At 37.8% G+C, this 17,856-nt stretch overlaps 1 protein-coding gene across 1 annotated transcript in view; it reads right to left on the bottom strand.

Annotated features, from left to right (window-relative positions):
* Positions 1-17,856, bottom strand: part of CUNH10orf67 (chromosome unknown C10orf67 homolog) — a 138,828-nt gene that overhangs the window by 9,941 nt on the left and 111,031 nt on the right. Inside the window, exons 14-15 of the mRNA XM_026478934.4 lie at positions 10,604-10,684; positions 10,464-10,521 (exon numbers count right to left, since the gene is read on the bottom strand). Of these exons, the coding sequence (XP_026334719.3) occupies positions 10,464-10,521; positions 10,604-10,684 (139 nt within the window). The remainder of the gene's footprint in view (positions 1-10,463; positions 10,522-10,603; positions 10,685-17,856) is intronic.

The following is a 17,856-nucleotide window of genomic DNA, read 5'->3' as shown; positions in this document are numbered from 1 at the left end:
AATACAAAAACCCTAATTCAAAAGGATACATGCACCCCTATATGTATTACAGCATTATCTACAATAGCCAAACAGTGGAAGCAGCCCAAGGGTCCCCTGACTGACGAATGGATAGAGAAGATGTGGTGTATATACAATGGAATATTACTGAGCCATAAAAAGAATGAAATCTTGCCATCTGCAACAACAGGAATGAAGCGACAGAGTAAAATCCTAAGTGAAATAAGTCAAAGGCAAATACCATATATCTCACTCACATGTGGATTTTTTTTTTTTTACCTTTTTACCAATGTGGGGCCCAAACTCATGACCCAAGATCAAGAGTCACATGCTCTAAATACTGAGCCAGCTAGATACCCCTCATATGTGGGCACAAAGGAGCAAAGGGGGGGGGGGGAAAGAGACAAACCAAGAAACAGACTCTTAAATATACAGAACAAACTGATGGTTACCAGAGGGGAGGTGGAGGGGGGGTAGGTGAAATAGGGGCTGGGGTTTATTTCTTTTTCTTTTTCTTTATTTATTTGAGAGACAGAGAGAGAGAAAGAGAGAGGGAGAGAAAGAAAGGAAGAAGGAAAATGAGCCTGAAACTAAAGTTCCAAAATATACAAAAGAATAGAGTGATTGTAAAGACAACAGCACGATAAGCTGTGAGAACATGAATTCATTCCAGATAAATTTTAGTCAATAAAATAGTCTGACAAAAACTTTGAAATATGTGTGTGTACCAAAGAAATAATTGACAGTATCCATAAAAAAACAAATTATGACACGAAACAGGGCAGATTAAAATAAGAACTAGTGTCTATGAAAAAGAACCAATTTAAAAAGTCACTAAAATGAGACACTAAAACATGGGACAAATTGGGCACAGCTGAAGAGAAAATTAGCAAATTATAAGGTAATATTGAGGAACCCATCCATATGCACAATAGAGAAATAAACATAAACGTTAGAAAATTTAGATTAGATCCGTAAAGAAGAGAGAGGTGCTTTCAACGAAAATAATGTAGAGAAGGTTGTATAAACAATATTTGAAAAGATAGTAGCTGAGAAATGTCTAGACATAAAGAAAGATACAAACCATCAGATCCAGATTGTACTCTGAATACTGGTAAGCCATTTGCAACGACATGGATGGAACTACAGGGTGTTATGCTAAGCGAAATAAGTCGATCAATCAGAGAAAGACAATTATCCTATGATCTCACTGATATGTGGAATTTGAGAAACAAGGCAGAAGATCATAGGGGAAGAGAGCAAAAAATGAAACAAGATGAAATCAGAGAGGGAGACAAACCATAAGAGATTCTTAATCTTAGGAAACGAACTGAGGGTTGCTGGAGTGGAGGGGGGTGGGAGGGATGGGGTGGCTGGATGATGGACATTGGAGAGGGTGTGTGTTGTGGGGAGGGCTGTGTTTTGTGTAAGACTGATGAATCACAGATCTGTATCCCTGAAACAAATAATACATTGTATGTTAATTAAAAAGAAAGGGGGAAAAATACACCATTGAGTATATTGTAGTAAAATGACAGACCATCAACAATATAGACTAAACTTTAAAAGCTATCATAAAGAGGGGCATCTGGGTAGTGCAGTCAGTTAAGCGTCTGACTCTTGGCTCAGCTCAGGTCATGATCTCAGAGTTGTAAGACTGAGCTCCATGTCGGGCTCTGCAGTCAGCGCAGTCTTCTTTGGTTTCTCTCCCACTCCCTCTGACGTTCCCCCCCATTCTCTCTTTCTCTCTCTAAAATAAATAAATCTTTAAAGGTAAATAAATGAGGGTGCCTGGGTGGCTCAGTCAGTTAAGCATTTGCCTTCAGCTCTGGTCCTAATTCCATGGTCCTGGGATCAAGTCCCACATTGGGCTTCCTGCTCCATGGGGAGCCTGCTTGTCCCTCATACACTACCTGCCACTCCCCCTGCTTGTGCTCTCTCTCACTGTCAAATAAATAAATAAAATCTTAAAAAAAAAATGCTACCAGGAAGAAAACATAAAATGCTCACAAATGATTGACAAATCGAGAGCAGATTTCACATAACTCTGAGCAGAGACTCAAAGGCAATGGTATAAATAATAAAATGTGAAGGAAAAAATAATTGTCAACTTAGAATTTCATATCTGACTCAACTACCATCACGAGTGAGGTAAAAATTAAGGAAAACAAAATTTATCATCAACAGGGCTTCACTAAACAAATTATTGTGGTAATAATTTTTAACATACATATACAAAAACATACACATATCCATAAATACATACACTAAAACAAAGAAATAGAGTTTATAATTTTTTTTACATCAACCATAGCAGTATTTTTCTAGATAGGTCTCCTGAGGCAAGGGAAACCAGAGCAAAAATAAACTATTGGGACTACACCAGAAATAAAAGCTTTTGCACGGCAAAGGAAACTATCAGCGAAAACAAAGGCAACCTACTGAATGGGAGAAGATATTTGCAAATGATATATCCAATAAGGAGTTACTATCCAAAATACATAAAGAACTTACACAATTCAACACTAAGAAAACCCAAATAATCTGATTAAAAATGGGCAGAGGAACTGAATACACATTTTCCCAAAGAAGACATACAGATGGTCAACTGACACGTGACAATATGTTCAACATCATTAATCTTCAGGGAAATGCAAATCAAAACTACAATGAGGTATCATCTCACACATGTCAGTAGGGCTAAAATCAAAATGACTAGAAATAACAAGTATTGGTGAGGACAAATAGAAAAAGGAACTTGTGCATAGTTGGTAGAAATTGTTGGTGAAGACACTATGGGAAACAGTACAGAGGTTCCTCAAAAGATTAAAAATAGAACTACCATGTGATGTAGTAATTTCACTACTAGGTATTTACTAAAGAAAATGAAAACACTAATTCAAAAAGATATCTGCACCCCTGTTTATTGCAGTATTATTTATAATACCTAAGATAATGGAAGCAACCCAAGCATCCATTGATAGGTGAATGGAGAAAGATGGAGTGTATATATATATATATATATATATATATATATATATATATATGTATATACACATGATGGAATATCACTCAGTCATAAAAAGAATGAGATCTTGCCTTTTGTGACAACATGGATGGACCTAGAAGGCATTTTGCTAAGTGAAAGAAGGCAGACAGAGAAAGACAAATAATATGATTTCACTTACATGTGGAACCTGAAAACCAAAATAAAGGAATAAACAAACAAAAAGCAGAATCAGACCTATAAATACAGAGAACGAGCTGATGGTTGCCAGAGGGGAGGTGGGTGGGGAAATGGGCAAAATGGGTGAAGGGGAGTGGGAGGTCCAGGCCTCCCGTTATGGAAAGAATAAGTCACAGACATAAAAAGTACAGCTTGGAGAATATAGTTATGGTATTGCAATAGTGACGCTTCAGAATGTGTCCTGTTAAGAGAGAAACAAGAGAAAGGTACCACTGATTGCTCTATTCAATATCATAGTGACAATCCTAGCCAGTGCAATAAGAAAAGAAAAAATAAATGGTATATAGATTGGAAGACAGAAGTTTTTAAAATTATAGATGACATGGTTGTCTAAGTGATGAGACTTTCAGAGGAGCTATTAGGATCAAAAGAGTTCAGCAAGTTTGTTGGAAACAAGATGAAAATACAGAATCTAATATTCAACAGTGATAACATTTAATATACATCAAAGAAATCAAAGTAAGAGGTTTTTTTTCATGGATCTTGAAATGGTAAGCCTAAAAGTCATAGGAAAAAGTAAAAAAACAAGAAAGGCTGGGACAATTTTGAAGACCAAGATGGGGGGGATTGCTGAGCCAGATATCAAGTTTTATTTTAAAACCAAAGTTATCACAACTCTGGCATTTGAACAGAAAGGACAAATAAGTCAATTCAACAGAATGGAGAGCCCAGAAAAAGTCCATACTTGCAGGGAAACTTGGCTAATGTCAGAGGCAGCATTACAAATCACGGGGTTGGGGAAGCAGATGATGGTGACAGGGTAATCTGCTGTTCTGTTGGAACAGACAAATTGGGCTCCAAAATCATTCCATCTACAAAAATAAATTCTGCAGCTTTAAAGCACCTAAGTGTGAATATCCAATTGGTAATATTTTTAGAAGACAATGTAGGATTAGCTTTATAAATTTAGAGTAAGAAAATTTATCTAAAATAGATAATAAAGAACAATTCATACATTAAAAGATTGAAAAATAAAACGACATAAACCTAAAAAAACTTTGGTTCAACAAAAGACATCAAAAGCAAAGTTGAAAGACACACTATAGACAGTGACAAGATATTTGTGAAACATGTAACTGACAAAGGGCTAATATTCAGAATTGATAAAGACTCCTAATCAACCAAAAAAAGGAAAATAACCAAATAATACAAAAATAGTCAACTACTAAAAACAAGCAGTTCATAGAGGAGGAAGCCAAAATGGCCAATAAACAAAAAAATTATTCTCACCGGTTATCAGGGAATTTCAAATTAAAAAATGGGAGATAATTTCACACCCATTAGAGCAGCAAAAATTAAAAAGTATGGCAACCTCAAGTGTTAGTAAGAATTTGGAACACTGCAAACCCATAAACTACTTGTATGACTCTAAATTAGCATAACCACTTAGCACGATTTGACAGCATCTAGTAAAATTAAAGATGTATATACTCTTCAACTCAGCAATTCCATTTGGAAAGGAAAATCTCACCCTTATGATTCTGAAAATGTACAGGGATGTTTACAGCAGTGGTGTTTACAACAGCAACAAACTGAAAATCTTCTAAATTCCCATCAGCAGGAGAATGTATATATTGTAGAATTTCTTACAATGGGATATACTATACAACAGGTAAAATAAATGAACTCAAGATACAGGAAAATATTGTCATTAGATTTTAAAAACATAGCACTCATGAGGAAAAAAGAATTAAAAAAAACTAGCATTTATATAATCCTTGAAAACATGCCAAATGACATTATATAGTGTGTGTGTGTGTGTGTGTGTGTGTGTGTGTGTGTGTGCGCGCACACAGAAATATAAAGTATACAAAATCAGGTCAGTGGTTACCTCTGGGGAGGAAAGGAGGGAAATAGTTACCAGGCAGCTTCAACTCAATCTTCACTGTTTTATTTCTTCTTCGAATTAAGCGTGGCAAAATCTAACAGAGCCAGGTGTAATGTAATCCTATGTTGTCTATATTTCTAGTATTTGAAATATTACACAATAAAACAAAATAGTTTCTACATTAAATATGTCTATGAAGAATTTAGGCTTTCCTCAATTTGTTCTTACTGATAGGAAAACACAAATAATAAAATTATTTTATAATTTTTTTATCACCTCTAGCTTCCATTGTGTGGAATTTAATAGCAGACAGCACACTTCTCCCTATGACCTACTTTTTTCTGTGTGCTTGTTTCTTTTAAGATGAAAAACCTACATTAAAGGAGTTGTACTACCCAGGAACATAATTAGCTGAGGACTGGAGTCCACTGCTCTTTCTTTTCATTTTTTTTTTTTTAAAGATTTTATTTATTCATTTGAGAGAGAAAGAGCAAGCGCGAGAGAGCGTACGAGCCAGGCGGAGGAGCAGAGGGAGAGGGAGATGCAGACTGCCCGCTGAGCAGGGAGCCCTATGCCGGGCTTGATCCCAGGACCCTAAGATCACACCCCCAGCCGAAGGCAGACACTCAACCTACTGAGCCACCCAGGGGCCCCTCCACTGATATTTCTATACACTGCCCACTTTCCTAATCTTAATTTATTCCATCAGTTTCCAAACTTGGGGTTCCTTCAGTTGAAAGTAACATTCATATATGGTACCTTTCGCATTCAAAGATGTCATTTCTAGCTCAGTAAGGGTGCATGTGATATGCCCACAAATTTGCATGAATCTGTACACAATATGTTGTAACATTTCATGATTTCTGTAACGGAACCATTCTTAAATTTAAAAATTAATACCCACTGTCTCTGCACTAATTACACCCTTTCTCAATATTTTGTTATCACCATAATGGCTTACATGGTTTTAGGAGACCCCTTAACTAATAGCAAAGCAGCCAGGCAGCTAAGGTGTGGGATGCAATTAGTGGTCAGGGGATCCAAGAGGCTGTGGACTCCTCTTGTGGTCCAACATGTGAATAACAATGCACACAGAAAACGTTCTTGTCTCATGGTTTTCGCTTTGAAGAGCTCTCAGTACCAGTTTGGGACACAATTAGGAATGTGTTTCGTGGCATTTATTAAATGAAACATTACCCTCATATACTTAAAAACATCACTAGACTAAATTAATACAAGACAGTCCTGATATCAAATTAAGAAAGTACTTTATAGAATATGATATGTCTTGACCCTCTTTTCTACTCAATGTTTACGATCTTACAAATTCAAAGTAATTTGCCTGTTTACTTATTTCAAAGATTAACACTGTGTTTTCAAAGGATAGATTACCTTTAATTTTCCTTTTTCACATTTTTCAATCCCTTCTCTGACCAATGGACAGAGCCTCAGATAGAGAACCTCTGATCTTTGTGATTAATTCTCTAGCCCAAATGGTCATCGTGACCGTTTTCTATGTCACTGAGAATTCACAGTATTTGGAAAGGTGTTTTAAGAGACATGCTGCTCATCTTCCAGGCTTTCATTACCATCTAATATCCTAAATCCCATGGCTCAAGGAGAAAATATCTCTAGAACAGAAAAATTCCTAAGGCTAGGTAGTTGAGATTAGCCCAAATCTCAAAGACAAGGATGACATATATAACTTAGAAATGTACCGTTTGGATAATAGGCAATTGGTGACAATAGGGAAATAGTCGAGCATTTGGTGACAGTGATATTATTAACACTTACAGATCCCTTAATATATTATATTTAGTAAATGAGCTTAGTCCTGATACTTAACTCATATTTATGGATTAATTCTTTCTTCTAACATTTTTAATAGCCATCAAATTACATGCTAAATGATGTTGTAGTTTATGCAAATATGTAGTATATATGGTAATATTATAAAATATGCATTTGAATATGAATTTGAAAATCTTACTAACTTATATTAATTACAGTTAAAATCTAGAAATGATAGATAAAATGATGCTAACGCTATGCCTGAAATTTCTTTAGCTTTTTATCTTTTATTTAAGTTCCAATTTCTTAGGTGATTTGTAAAATTATTTTTGTGTTAAAAACAGGGGCCACTGAACTCCACTCTCAATACTTATTTTTACAAGTTGGTGGAAAACACATTTACAAAAAAATACTTCTCAAGCCCAGAGCTTCAAAGGGTGAAAAGAAAGGTTTTTGACTTATTTCAAATATATCACGATTGTTCCACTATGCTTTAAAAGCCTTTAAAGTCACCTGTTCCACGTGTCTTCCCCCAACGTCTGAGAGAGTGAACAAAACAATGTAATCTAGGTTTAGCTTTGGGTTTCTCCTGTGCGTCAGATACTTATGTTTGAGCTTTCTCTTACTGACAAGCTACTTAAAGGGTCAGTGTTACTTTGAGGTTTTATCTACGAGATTCGTGTCTTTGGGGCTCATTAAGAACATTTCCAAAGATTACAATGTCAATAGCACCTAATTACTGGACTGTGAGAAAGGTCTTCTTGAGTACATAAAATCCGCGGCAGTGCACGGCACACAATGGGCCGCTCAGATCCCCAATTTTATCACCGTTAAGTGGCAAACAAATTAATAATGTTACCTGGGCTCTCTTGGGATCATTACTACTGCGTAAAAACTGCTTTGGAATTTTGCAGACAGTATCATACCTCATTTTTTATTCCCTTATATTAACAAGGATCTCTCTCTCTCTCTCTCTCAGCTATTTATCTGCTTTTCTACATTGTATGAGAGACTCCCTGTTGTTCTGTTTAGAAATTTTTTTGGATTAAAACTTGCAACGTAACAAAAAGTCATTTTCAATCTGGTTAGGAAAGCTGTATCACCTGATATAACATTGTTGCAAAGCTATATTTTACGTTTCACTTCACTGTTTTCAAAATACCTACTGCATGTTTTGATACTAATGATCAATTTCGTTCTTCTACTTATGTTGGTAGAAAAATAATTAATGAAGAACCGAGGAGAGACTGGTTCTTTTAAATCACCAGCCCCACCGACTGCTGAGGACATGATGACCCTTGTGCGGTGGGCTGAAAGGTAGGTTTGCAGGCTTTACTGGGGGGACTTGGGAAAATATGATCAACAGCTCAGAGGCAATAGGGGTTAGCTAGGCACGTAACATATATCTCACGTAATCCTCATCACAAAGCTATGAGGTGGGGTCACCCTCCCCGTTTTCCACAGCAGAGGGACTTGAGATGATGTCAGTAAGTAAGTGCTTGGAGCTGGGATGGACACTGAAGTCTGTCGGCCTCCATGGCCTCTCTGCTATGTCCCATATTTTCCCCTTGCGCGTGGTTGAGAAGGGGACGACATGTCATGCATGAGTCTTGGCGCAAGTCAATAGAAGCGAGTGGTGACAAGCTAGGGCTCTGAGTCCACACTGTCTGGGCTTGAATCCAGCTGTATCCCCTGTTTGTGTTGTAACTCTGGTTAGCCTACGAACCCTCTCTGTATCCAACCCTGTCCTCTGTAGACTGGGGGAAAGCAAGAGCGCCAGCCTCCCCGGGTTTTGTGAGGATTAAGGCGAGAACGTGAAAGACGTTTACGATAGTGCCTACACCCACTCCATGTTATACACAAGTTTTAGAAGAATCTTGTAGAGAGAAAGTACAACCCAGGAACCTCTTGGGTTCTTTGATGCAACACTGAGGATCCTGTTAACAGGGAGGCTAAGTATTCAGTAAGTATTTAAATATTAATATTCTATTTACATAGTCTAAAAAATGGAGCTCAATACAATGGTGACTTTACAGAGTTCAATTCGGGGTCCGTCACCAGATGGGTAATCCCAGTAATCCCCCGTGCTATAGAAAATAATAAATATTGTGTATAAATCAGGTGCATACTAACCATGTGGCTAATTGCCTCTTTAATAATGTATTTGTGAATTAGCTTGAAAATATTAATAATGAATTAAACCCTTTCCTAGGGGCCTGAAGGGGGTACTCGAGCATCTGAAGTATCTAAGAAACTTGGGGTGATTGTTCATGAAGATGATTTGGCCCTTGGAATGTCTAGTGTGGATCCCATCCAGCAGCCATAACTTGTGGGCTAATGAGATACACTTACTCCCCGAATTAGCAAATGAGTAATTCAGCTTTCCTCCTGGCATTCATTTATTCATTTCTATTCATTAAAAATAGAAAATTTATTTCTAGTAAATTTTGGATTAACTGGAGTTCACTTTACCAGAAACTTTTGTTCACCGGATTAATCTCCCCCCCCCCCATCTTCATAGGGAACAACAGGGCGTGTCAAAGTTGTATCAGAGATTTAGTAAAAGAAAGTTCAGGGTTTTGCCCAGAGGCAGTGGGTGTGACCATTGTCACATATATTTCCGCAATGCAGATTCACATTCAGAATGATAGAGATTTGTGGTGCAAGATTATGGATTATGAAAAAGCATTTACATTTCATTTTATTCAGTAAGGGAAAGAAGTGGACTAATAAATTGTAGCAGGATTTTCAGTAGACAGGGTAGAAACAACTATCTTTTGCATTTTCAGGGCTGAGGAAAGGGAGTGACCCTTGTTTCGGCTGGGGGGGGGGTACTGCCTTGTATTTCAGGGAACCATCAAGGTTCATTCGTACCACTACCAATGGACCTTTGAAAAATGGTTTGCTTGGCTGTGGAAAATCAATTCTGGATGCAAAACCCTCCACTGAATCTTTTGGTGGTATGGGATGCTGCTTTTAACTAAACTCTCTCATTAAAATGTCAGGCCAAACACAGGTTCCAAGTTCAACCATTTAGCTTTGACGATAAATCATGAGAGTCTCTCTTCTAATACATTACGGTGTTTTAGAAGACACTTACTGCGTGGGTTAGAATTTCCCGCAATTCAACCGATCTCATCTTATTTCTCTACACTTAGCTAACTGTTGATACCTTTAAAAGGGAGCCGGTCTGCAAGCTAGCAGGGCACATTGTAGTGTCTGGGCGTTTCTATCCTCTAAACGGCAGCCGTGTGGCGTTGGAAGATTTCTATGTCCCTGGGCAGGTACTTCCAGAACAGATATTACCTATAACGGAAGCACCGCAGAGAAAGACTCTCTGTGGCATGGAAGCCCAGAAGAAAGGCTTCTCTCTGCTGAAGCAGTCTAGTCTTTCAGTTGGCCGCGACCAATATTCAGAAATGCATATCAGCATTCTTTGATTCAGCACATCTACGTATTAGTTTTATAAAGTGGCTGAGAAAAAGCCATGCATTCATCCAGAATTCCAAATGCCTCAGGATAACAAGAAGATGTCAGTCTTGACTAAGGACCCATTCTGTGTGTGAACCGTTTTTTTCCAGCAGTAAAGATTCTTACCTTTTGATAAAGGAGAAAAAAATATCTGATCACTGACCACATCCATGTCCTTGTCCATCTGCAGGTAAAGCAAAAGTTTCGTTACTGAGGTTGAAGAAAGCAACCAATTAAGTTTAATAGAGAAAAAATAATCTACCTACCAAAGGTGTATGATCACTTCCAGAAGACATAGAACTTGTTATCAAGTTCCCTTTAGACTGCACAAATAAAGGCTTTAATTTCTGAAAGACACAAAGGTATGTACTGTGTTATCAAGCAGCAGTGATTATCAAATCAAATGGATGTAGGAGTTTCTTTGGCCCTTAATTAGCCAAGATGTGAAAACTAAGCTCCTAATTTATTTGTTTAAATATGGCTGGCAAAATCCTTTCCTTGAAACCCATGTTTTTGTTATTTTTTTTTTCCTGAGAGAAAATTCAAGAAAAGTGTTTTCTTCAATGGCTGTTCTGACTCTACCTTTCCCTTCCCTTCCCTTCCCTTCCCTTCCCTTCCCTTCCCTTTCTTTTCTTGCCTCTCCTCTCCTCTCCTCTCCTCTCCTCTCCTCTCCTCTCCTCTCTTTTCTCCTCCCCTCCCCTCTCCTCTCCCTTCCACTCTCCTCCTCCCCCTCCTGTCCCCTCTCCTCCTCTCCTCTCCTCCTTTCTTTTAAGTACAGTTGACACACAGTGTTAGCTTAGTTTCAGGTATATAACTTAGTGATTTGACCAGTTTGCATGTTATGCTATGTTCACCCCAAGTACAGCTACCCTCTGTCCCCTGACTCTACTTCCTTTGATGATCTCTACCCCATTTGGGGTTTGCAACGTGTCACTGGCCAGGTATCACAGGGCTGTCCCCAGCATCTCCACGCTCCTGGATGCCAGGACAGTAGCGGTCCTGATTCCCAGGAACTGAATGGTGAAAACCCAGAAGCATCTCTTCCAGGAGCCCATGCAAGCAGAATTGTCCCCAGCGTCATTTATTGCAAAGTAAATGACAACGATAAACATGTGAGGGTGAAAAGGACCAAAGGTACACTAAGCCTGTTTATCAGAAAGACACCTGAGGTCCATGGATGTACGCTGGCGATTTAGGTGAAGTTTTCCCTCTTCAGGGCTTCTCTCTTGTTGATTTGTGTGTGTGTATTTTTCTATTCTCCCTAGCCCACTCCCAGTCTGTTCTCTGCATCTGGAAGCTTGGTTTTTGTTTGTTTAAATTCTACGTATAAATGGGATCATATGGTATTTGTCTTCCTCTGTCTGACTTATTTCACTTAGCATAATAACCTCAAGGTCCATCCATGTTATTGCAAATGGCAATTTTCATTCTCTTTTGCGGCCAAAAAATATTCCTTTATGTATATACACCAAATTTTCTTTACCCGTTCATCTATTGATGGGAACTTAGGTTGTTTCCATATCTTGACTATTAGAAATAATATTGCAATAAACATGGTGTATAAAAATTTTCAGATTAGCGTTTTTGTTATCTTCAGACAAATACCCAGAAGTGGAATTGCTTAATTATATGCTAGTTCTATTTTTTATTTCTTAAGGAACATAATACTGTTTTGCATATTGGTGGCACCAATTTACATTCCTACCAGGAGTGCGCAAGGATTCCCTTTTCTCCACATCCTCACCAACATCTGTTATTGTTGTCTTTTTGGTAATAGTCATTCTAACAGGTGTGAGTTGATATCTCACTGTGTTTTTGATTTGTGTTTCCCTGATGATTAATGATGTTGAACTTTTTTTTTTTAAAGATTTATTTTAGAGAAAGAGTGTGCGAGCAGGGGGAGGGGCAGAAGGAGAGAGAGAGCATCTCAAGCAGACTCCCTGCTGAGCATGGAGCCCATCACTGATAACTTGTAGTTTGCAATATGCTGGTATTCCACATCCTTGGTCAGATTTATTCCCAAGTATTTTATTCTTTTTAATGCAATTGTGAATAGGATTGTTTTCTCAATTTCTCTTTCTGATTGTTCATTATTAGTGTAAAGCAATACAACAGATTTTTGTGTATTGATTTTGTATTGTAATTTTTATTAGTTCTAACAGCTTTTTTTTAATGGAGTTTTTAGGGTTTTCCATGTATAAAATCATGCATCTGCAAATAGTCCAAGTTTTACTTCTTCCTTTCCAATTTGTTTGCCTTTTATTTTTTTCTTGCCCATTGCTTTGGCTAGGACTTCCAATACTATGTTGAATAACATGACAAGAGTGGACATCCTTGTCTTGTTCCTGATCTTACCGGAAAAGCTTTCAGCTTTTCACCACTGTATGTTAGCTGTGGGTTTGCCATACATGCTGTTTATTGTGTTGAGGTACATTCCCTCTATGCCAGCTTTGTTGAGAGTTTTTACCAAAAATCGTTGTTGATTTTCTTCAGGAAAAGGAGTGCTTTTCCCGCATCTATTGAGATGATCATGTGAGTTTTATCTTGCGATGTATCACACTCATCGATTTGAAGATGTGAAACCATTCTTGCACCCCTGGCATAAATCACACTGATTATGGGGAATGATCCTTTTAATTACTGAATTTCGTTTGCTAATATTTTGCTGAGAATTTTTGCATCTATGTTCATTAGGGATATTTGGCCTGTAATTTTCTTTTCTTTCTTTTTTTTTTTTTTTTTGTGGTATCCTTGTCTGATTTGGTATAAGCGTGATGCTGGCCTCATAAAATGTGTTCGGAAGAGTTGCTCCTTTTTTATTTTTTGGAAGAGTTTGGGAAGGGTTAGTATTGATTCTTCTTGGAATATTTGATAGAATTCACCAGTGAAGCCCTCTGGTTCTGGGTTTTTTTGTTGCTGTTGCGAGGCTTATGATTACTGATGCAATATCCTTGCTAGTAATCATTCCATTCAGATTTTCTATTTCACTATGATTTGGTCTTAGTAGGTTACATATTTTTAGGAATTAATCCAATTCTTAGAGGATTTCTATGAATAAATAAGTATAAGACAACTCCGTAGACACAAAAGGCTTAAACTTGAAGCACTAATTCAAAGAGAAAACCGGAATGGCTAATAAACATATGAAAAGATGATCACATTTATTAGTAGTCAGAAAAATGGGGAAAAAGGTTACACACACACACATACACACACATGCACCGCAAAACCACAAGAAGAAACCATTACATAATCAGGAGACAGACAAAAATTATAGTCTGACAATATCAGTGGCAGAGACAACAAGGAATAGCAGAAACCTTCATCCATTCCTGCAAGGCATAGCAAAGTGAAGATAATACTCCTTCCACAAAAAAAGAAAGAAATTCAAAGACATGGACCAGTTTGTAAGAAATAAATAAAAATTAAGAACTAAAGAAGGGTAGAAGTCATGATTTTATTTTAAAGATTTTATTTATTTATTGGAGAGAGAGAGCCCAAGGCCAGTTGGGGAGGAGCAGAAGGAGAGGGAGAAGCAGGCTCCCCGCTGAGCAGGGAGCCTGACATGGGGCTCGATCCAGGACCCTGGGTTCATGACCTGAGCCAAAGGCAGACGCTTAGCTGACTGAGCCTCCCAGGTGCCCACAGAAGTCACGATTTTTAAAGGGTAGTGAGGTTTAAAAAAAAAAGGATGTAAATGTAGGTACAAATAATTGCTATTTCTACAGTTACAAAAAGAAAAACAGAAGTTAATTAATCAAAAATACTTTTACGTGATAAAAAGAATCCCATAGTAATAATGTAGTTCTTTAAACAGAATAAAACTAACACAGACTAGAAGGAAGGTTGGGATATACTGATGTGGTTAAGGCTGAAATGAAACTTGGGGAACAAAACCATGCATAACTCCTTGTTTTACGCAGAGTGGGTGAAGCCTGAGACTCGATTGCTTCTTGTTGTTGTAACTGCAGAAACCTAGTTCGATTTTACATTACAGTTTACCGTTACAATACAGATAATAAAAGCAAATAAAATGTGTTTCCTATTACACAAGCCAGGAAAAAAAGATAAGAACAAGCAGTCATAAAATAAGGTGAGAAAACCCCCCAAATATATCATTTATGCTGATAAATGCATGTAGTTTCAGTTTTCACATTAAATGTAAACGAGTGTCAGGTTAGATTTAAAGAACTAACATCCAATCATATTGTTACTTGTAAGTTCACAAAAGAAAGAAAAGGACATCGCAATACAAAGTTTGAGCAAAGATGGCAGTAAAATACAGACAAGAGACAGTACGGGTAACAAAATCAGTACCAGACAGGTTAGAATTCAAGGCTAGCAAGAGCCTCACAGGCCATGAATGAACGGTATAAACCATAGCAAAGATAGGACAGGGAAGAGTCTCCCTGAGCTGAGCGGGGAAACATCATAACATACAATAGAAAGCAAAAGCTAGTTCCCAGCTTCATGGCGAGCTTTCGCTTGTTAACTGTATCTACTAGCTTGCTATGGGGCATGGCCTCAAAACTAATAAGAAATCTTTGTCATTTATTTATTTAGACCGGATATCTGGGAACTATTTGGGTCTTTGGATTCTGAAACAAACCACTGGCAAAAGAGACTCAATCAAAATCCTAGTGGATATTTTTTAAAGATACTGATTTGCTGATAAAACGGAACACCCCAAAACCAAATAATCCAGTTAAAAAATGGGCAGAAGATGGGGCGCCTGGGTGGCTCAGTCATTAGGCATCTGCCCTTGGCCCAGGGTCCTGGGATCAAGCCCCGCATCGCGGTCCCTGTTCCACTGGGAGGCCTGCTTCTTCCTCTCCCACTCCTCCTGCTTGTGTTCCCTCTCTCGCTGGCTGTCTCTCTCTCTGTCAAATAAATAAATAAATAAATAAATAAATAAATAAATAAATCTTTTTTTTTTTTAAAGATTTTATTTATTTATTTAACAGAGATAGAGACAGCCAGCGAGAGAGGGAACACAGCAGGGGGAGTGGGAGAGGAAGAAGCAGGCTCATAGCGGAGGAGCCTGATGTGGGGCTAGATCCCATAATGCCGGGATCACACCCTGAGCCGAAGGCAGACGCTTAACCACTGTGCCACCCAGGCGCCCCATAAATAAATAAATCTTAAAAAAAATGGGCGGAAGACACAAATAGACATTTTTTTCAAAGAAGACATATAAAGAGCTAACAAATACCTAAAAAGATGGTCAACATCACTCATCATCAAGGAAATGCAAATCAAACCTATAATGAGATATCACCTCGCACCTGTTAGAATAGCAAAAAAAGAGAGAGAGTGAGAGAAAGAAAGAAAGAAAGATTGGTTTGCTTATTCTAAAATGTGTATGGAAATACTAAGGATATAGAATTGCCAAGACAGGGCCCCTGGGTGGCTCAGTTGGTTAAGTGTCTGCCTTTGGCTCAGGTCATGCCCCCAGGGTCCTGGGATTGAGCCCCGCATCTGGCTCCCTGCTTAGCTCTGCTCCGCTCTCCGCTTGTGCTCTCTCTTTCTCAAGTAAATAAATAAAATCTTAAAAAAAAAACAAACCCATAGAATTGCCGGGACAATCTTGGAGAAGAAGAATAAAATGGAAGAACTTACACCACCTGATTTCAAGACTTATTATAAAGCTATATTAGTTAAGATAATATAGTACTGGGTAAAGGACAAATAGATCAACAGAACAAAATAGAGGTTTAGAAACACACTCATATATACATTGTCAATTGAATTAGAACAAAGGAACTAATGAGATGTGAAATTTAATGGGAAAACGAAGATCAAAATCACATCTTAAGTATACGAGAAATGTGGGATATAGGCCACAGAAAACACAATCTGCCGTAGAAAAAAAGAGCTAAGTTGATCTTCATTAAAATTAAAAATTTCTAAAAAAAAATTTAATTTCTGACCTTCAAAAGGCGCTGTTCTGAAAATGGAAGGAAAAACTACAGAATGGGAATAAATATTTGCAATATATATATGACAAAAGACTTGTATCCAGAATATATAACAAAATGCTGTAATTCAATAATAATTAAAAACAGATAAGAATGAGAAGAAGGGGGAATGGGGAGTTACTGTTTAATGGGTATGAAGCTTCATTTTATTTATTTATTTTAAAAGATATATTTATTTATTTGGGGGGAAGGGGCAGCAGGAAAGGGAGAGAGAGACTCTCAAGCAGACTCCCCACTGTCATGGAGCCGGACGCGGGGCTCCATCTCACAACCCCGAGATCATGACCTGAGCTGAAATCAAGAATTGGACGCTTAACCGACTGAGGCACCCAGGTGCCCCAAAGTTTCCTTTTTGTAAGATGAAATGGGTTCTGGAAATTGGTTTCACAACAATGTGAATGTACTTAATATTATTAAATGCCCAATTGAAAATGGTTCAGATGGTAAATTTTAAGTTATGTGTATCGTGCCACAATTTTTAAAAAAGACTTGAATAGTCCGTTTTGGAAAGAGGATCTAAAATTAGACAATAAGCAGGGCAAAAGATATTAACATCATTAATTCTTAGGGAATGCAAGTTAAAAGTTCAGTGAGACATTATTTTAGGATGGCTCCACTTTAAAAACTGACCATATCAAGTTGGTGATGATGTGGGTACACAGGAACTCTCCAACACTGTGGGTGACACGGTAATGGAATCCAATCACTCTGGAATATAAACTTAAAAATATATATTCCTATGTCCCAGCTATTCCAGTCCCAGAGTCCGAGAGTTACAAAAACATATTTCTGGAAATAACTAGTATAAGAAAGTTTGTAGCACCTCCCCCCACAAACAGCTCCTAACTAGAAACAGCCCAGGAGCCCATTTAGAGAATGGATAAACCAATTATTGTTTATTCATACAATAGAATGTTATTCGCAATACAGAGAAACAATGGCTGGCGATGCGCACAGTAACAGGGGTCAATCTTAAAAGCACTGTGCTGAGTTAAAATAAGCCAGACTTAAAAGAGTGCATACTGTATGCTTCTGTCTGCCTAAGTTTTAAGAACAGGTGAAACTAATCGGCAGTGATAGAAATCAGAGCCGTATTTGTCCGGCGTGGGGACATAACAAAGTTATTGTCTGGAAAGGGACACCAGGGAACTTTCAGGGAGGATGGAAAAGTTCTATACTTTCATTTAGGTGATGGCTATACAGGGCAAAACACTTCAAATGATACACTTAATATTTATGAGCTTTCCCATATATATACCTCAATAGTAAGACAATATGGAATCTTTTCTTTCACAGCATTTATTCAAATATGTCATTTAATGTTTGTGATATTTCCTTATTAACAGCTATATTTTCTACTCTGTAAGTCAGGCACTATTCTAATCTCTGCGAGTAGAACAGTTGACGAGATGGACCAGTCCGTGCCCTCGTGAAATTTATAGTCTGTAAAGGAAAGAGCCCTATTCGTCATGTGCACTATCTCATTCCCAGCACGGAGCCTGGTGCTCGGTACGTGTTTACACTCGATAAATATTTGTGGA

The sequence above is a fragment of the Ursus arctos genome, unplaced genomic scaffold (genome assembly GCF_023065955.2).
Source record: "Ursus arctos isolate Adak ecotype North America unplaced genomic scaffold, UrsArc2.0 scaffold_30, whole genome shotgun sequence".
In the NCBI taxonomy this organism is placed as follows: domain Eukaryota; kingdom Metazoa; phylum Chordata; class Mammalia; order Carnivora; family Ursidae; genus Ursus; species Ursus arctos.
Note: the sequence above shows the minus strand (reverse complement) of the source record. Positions and strands in the feature narration are given on the sequence as shown.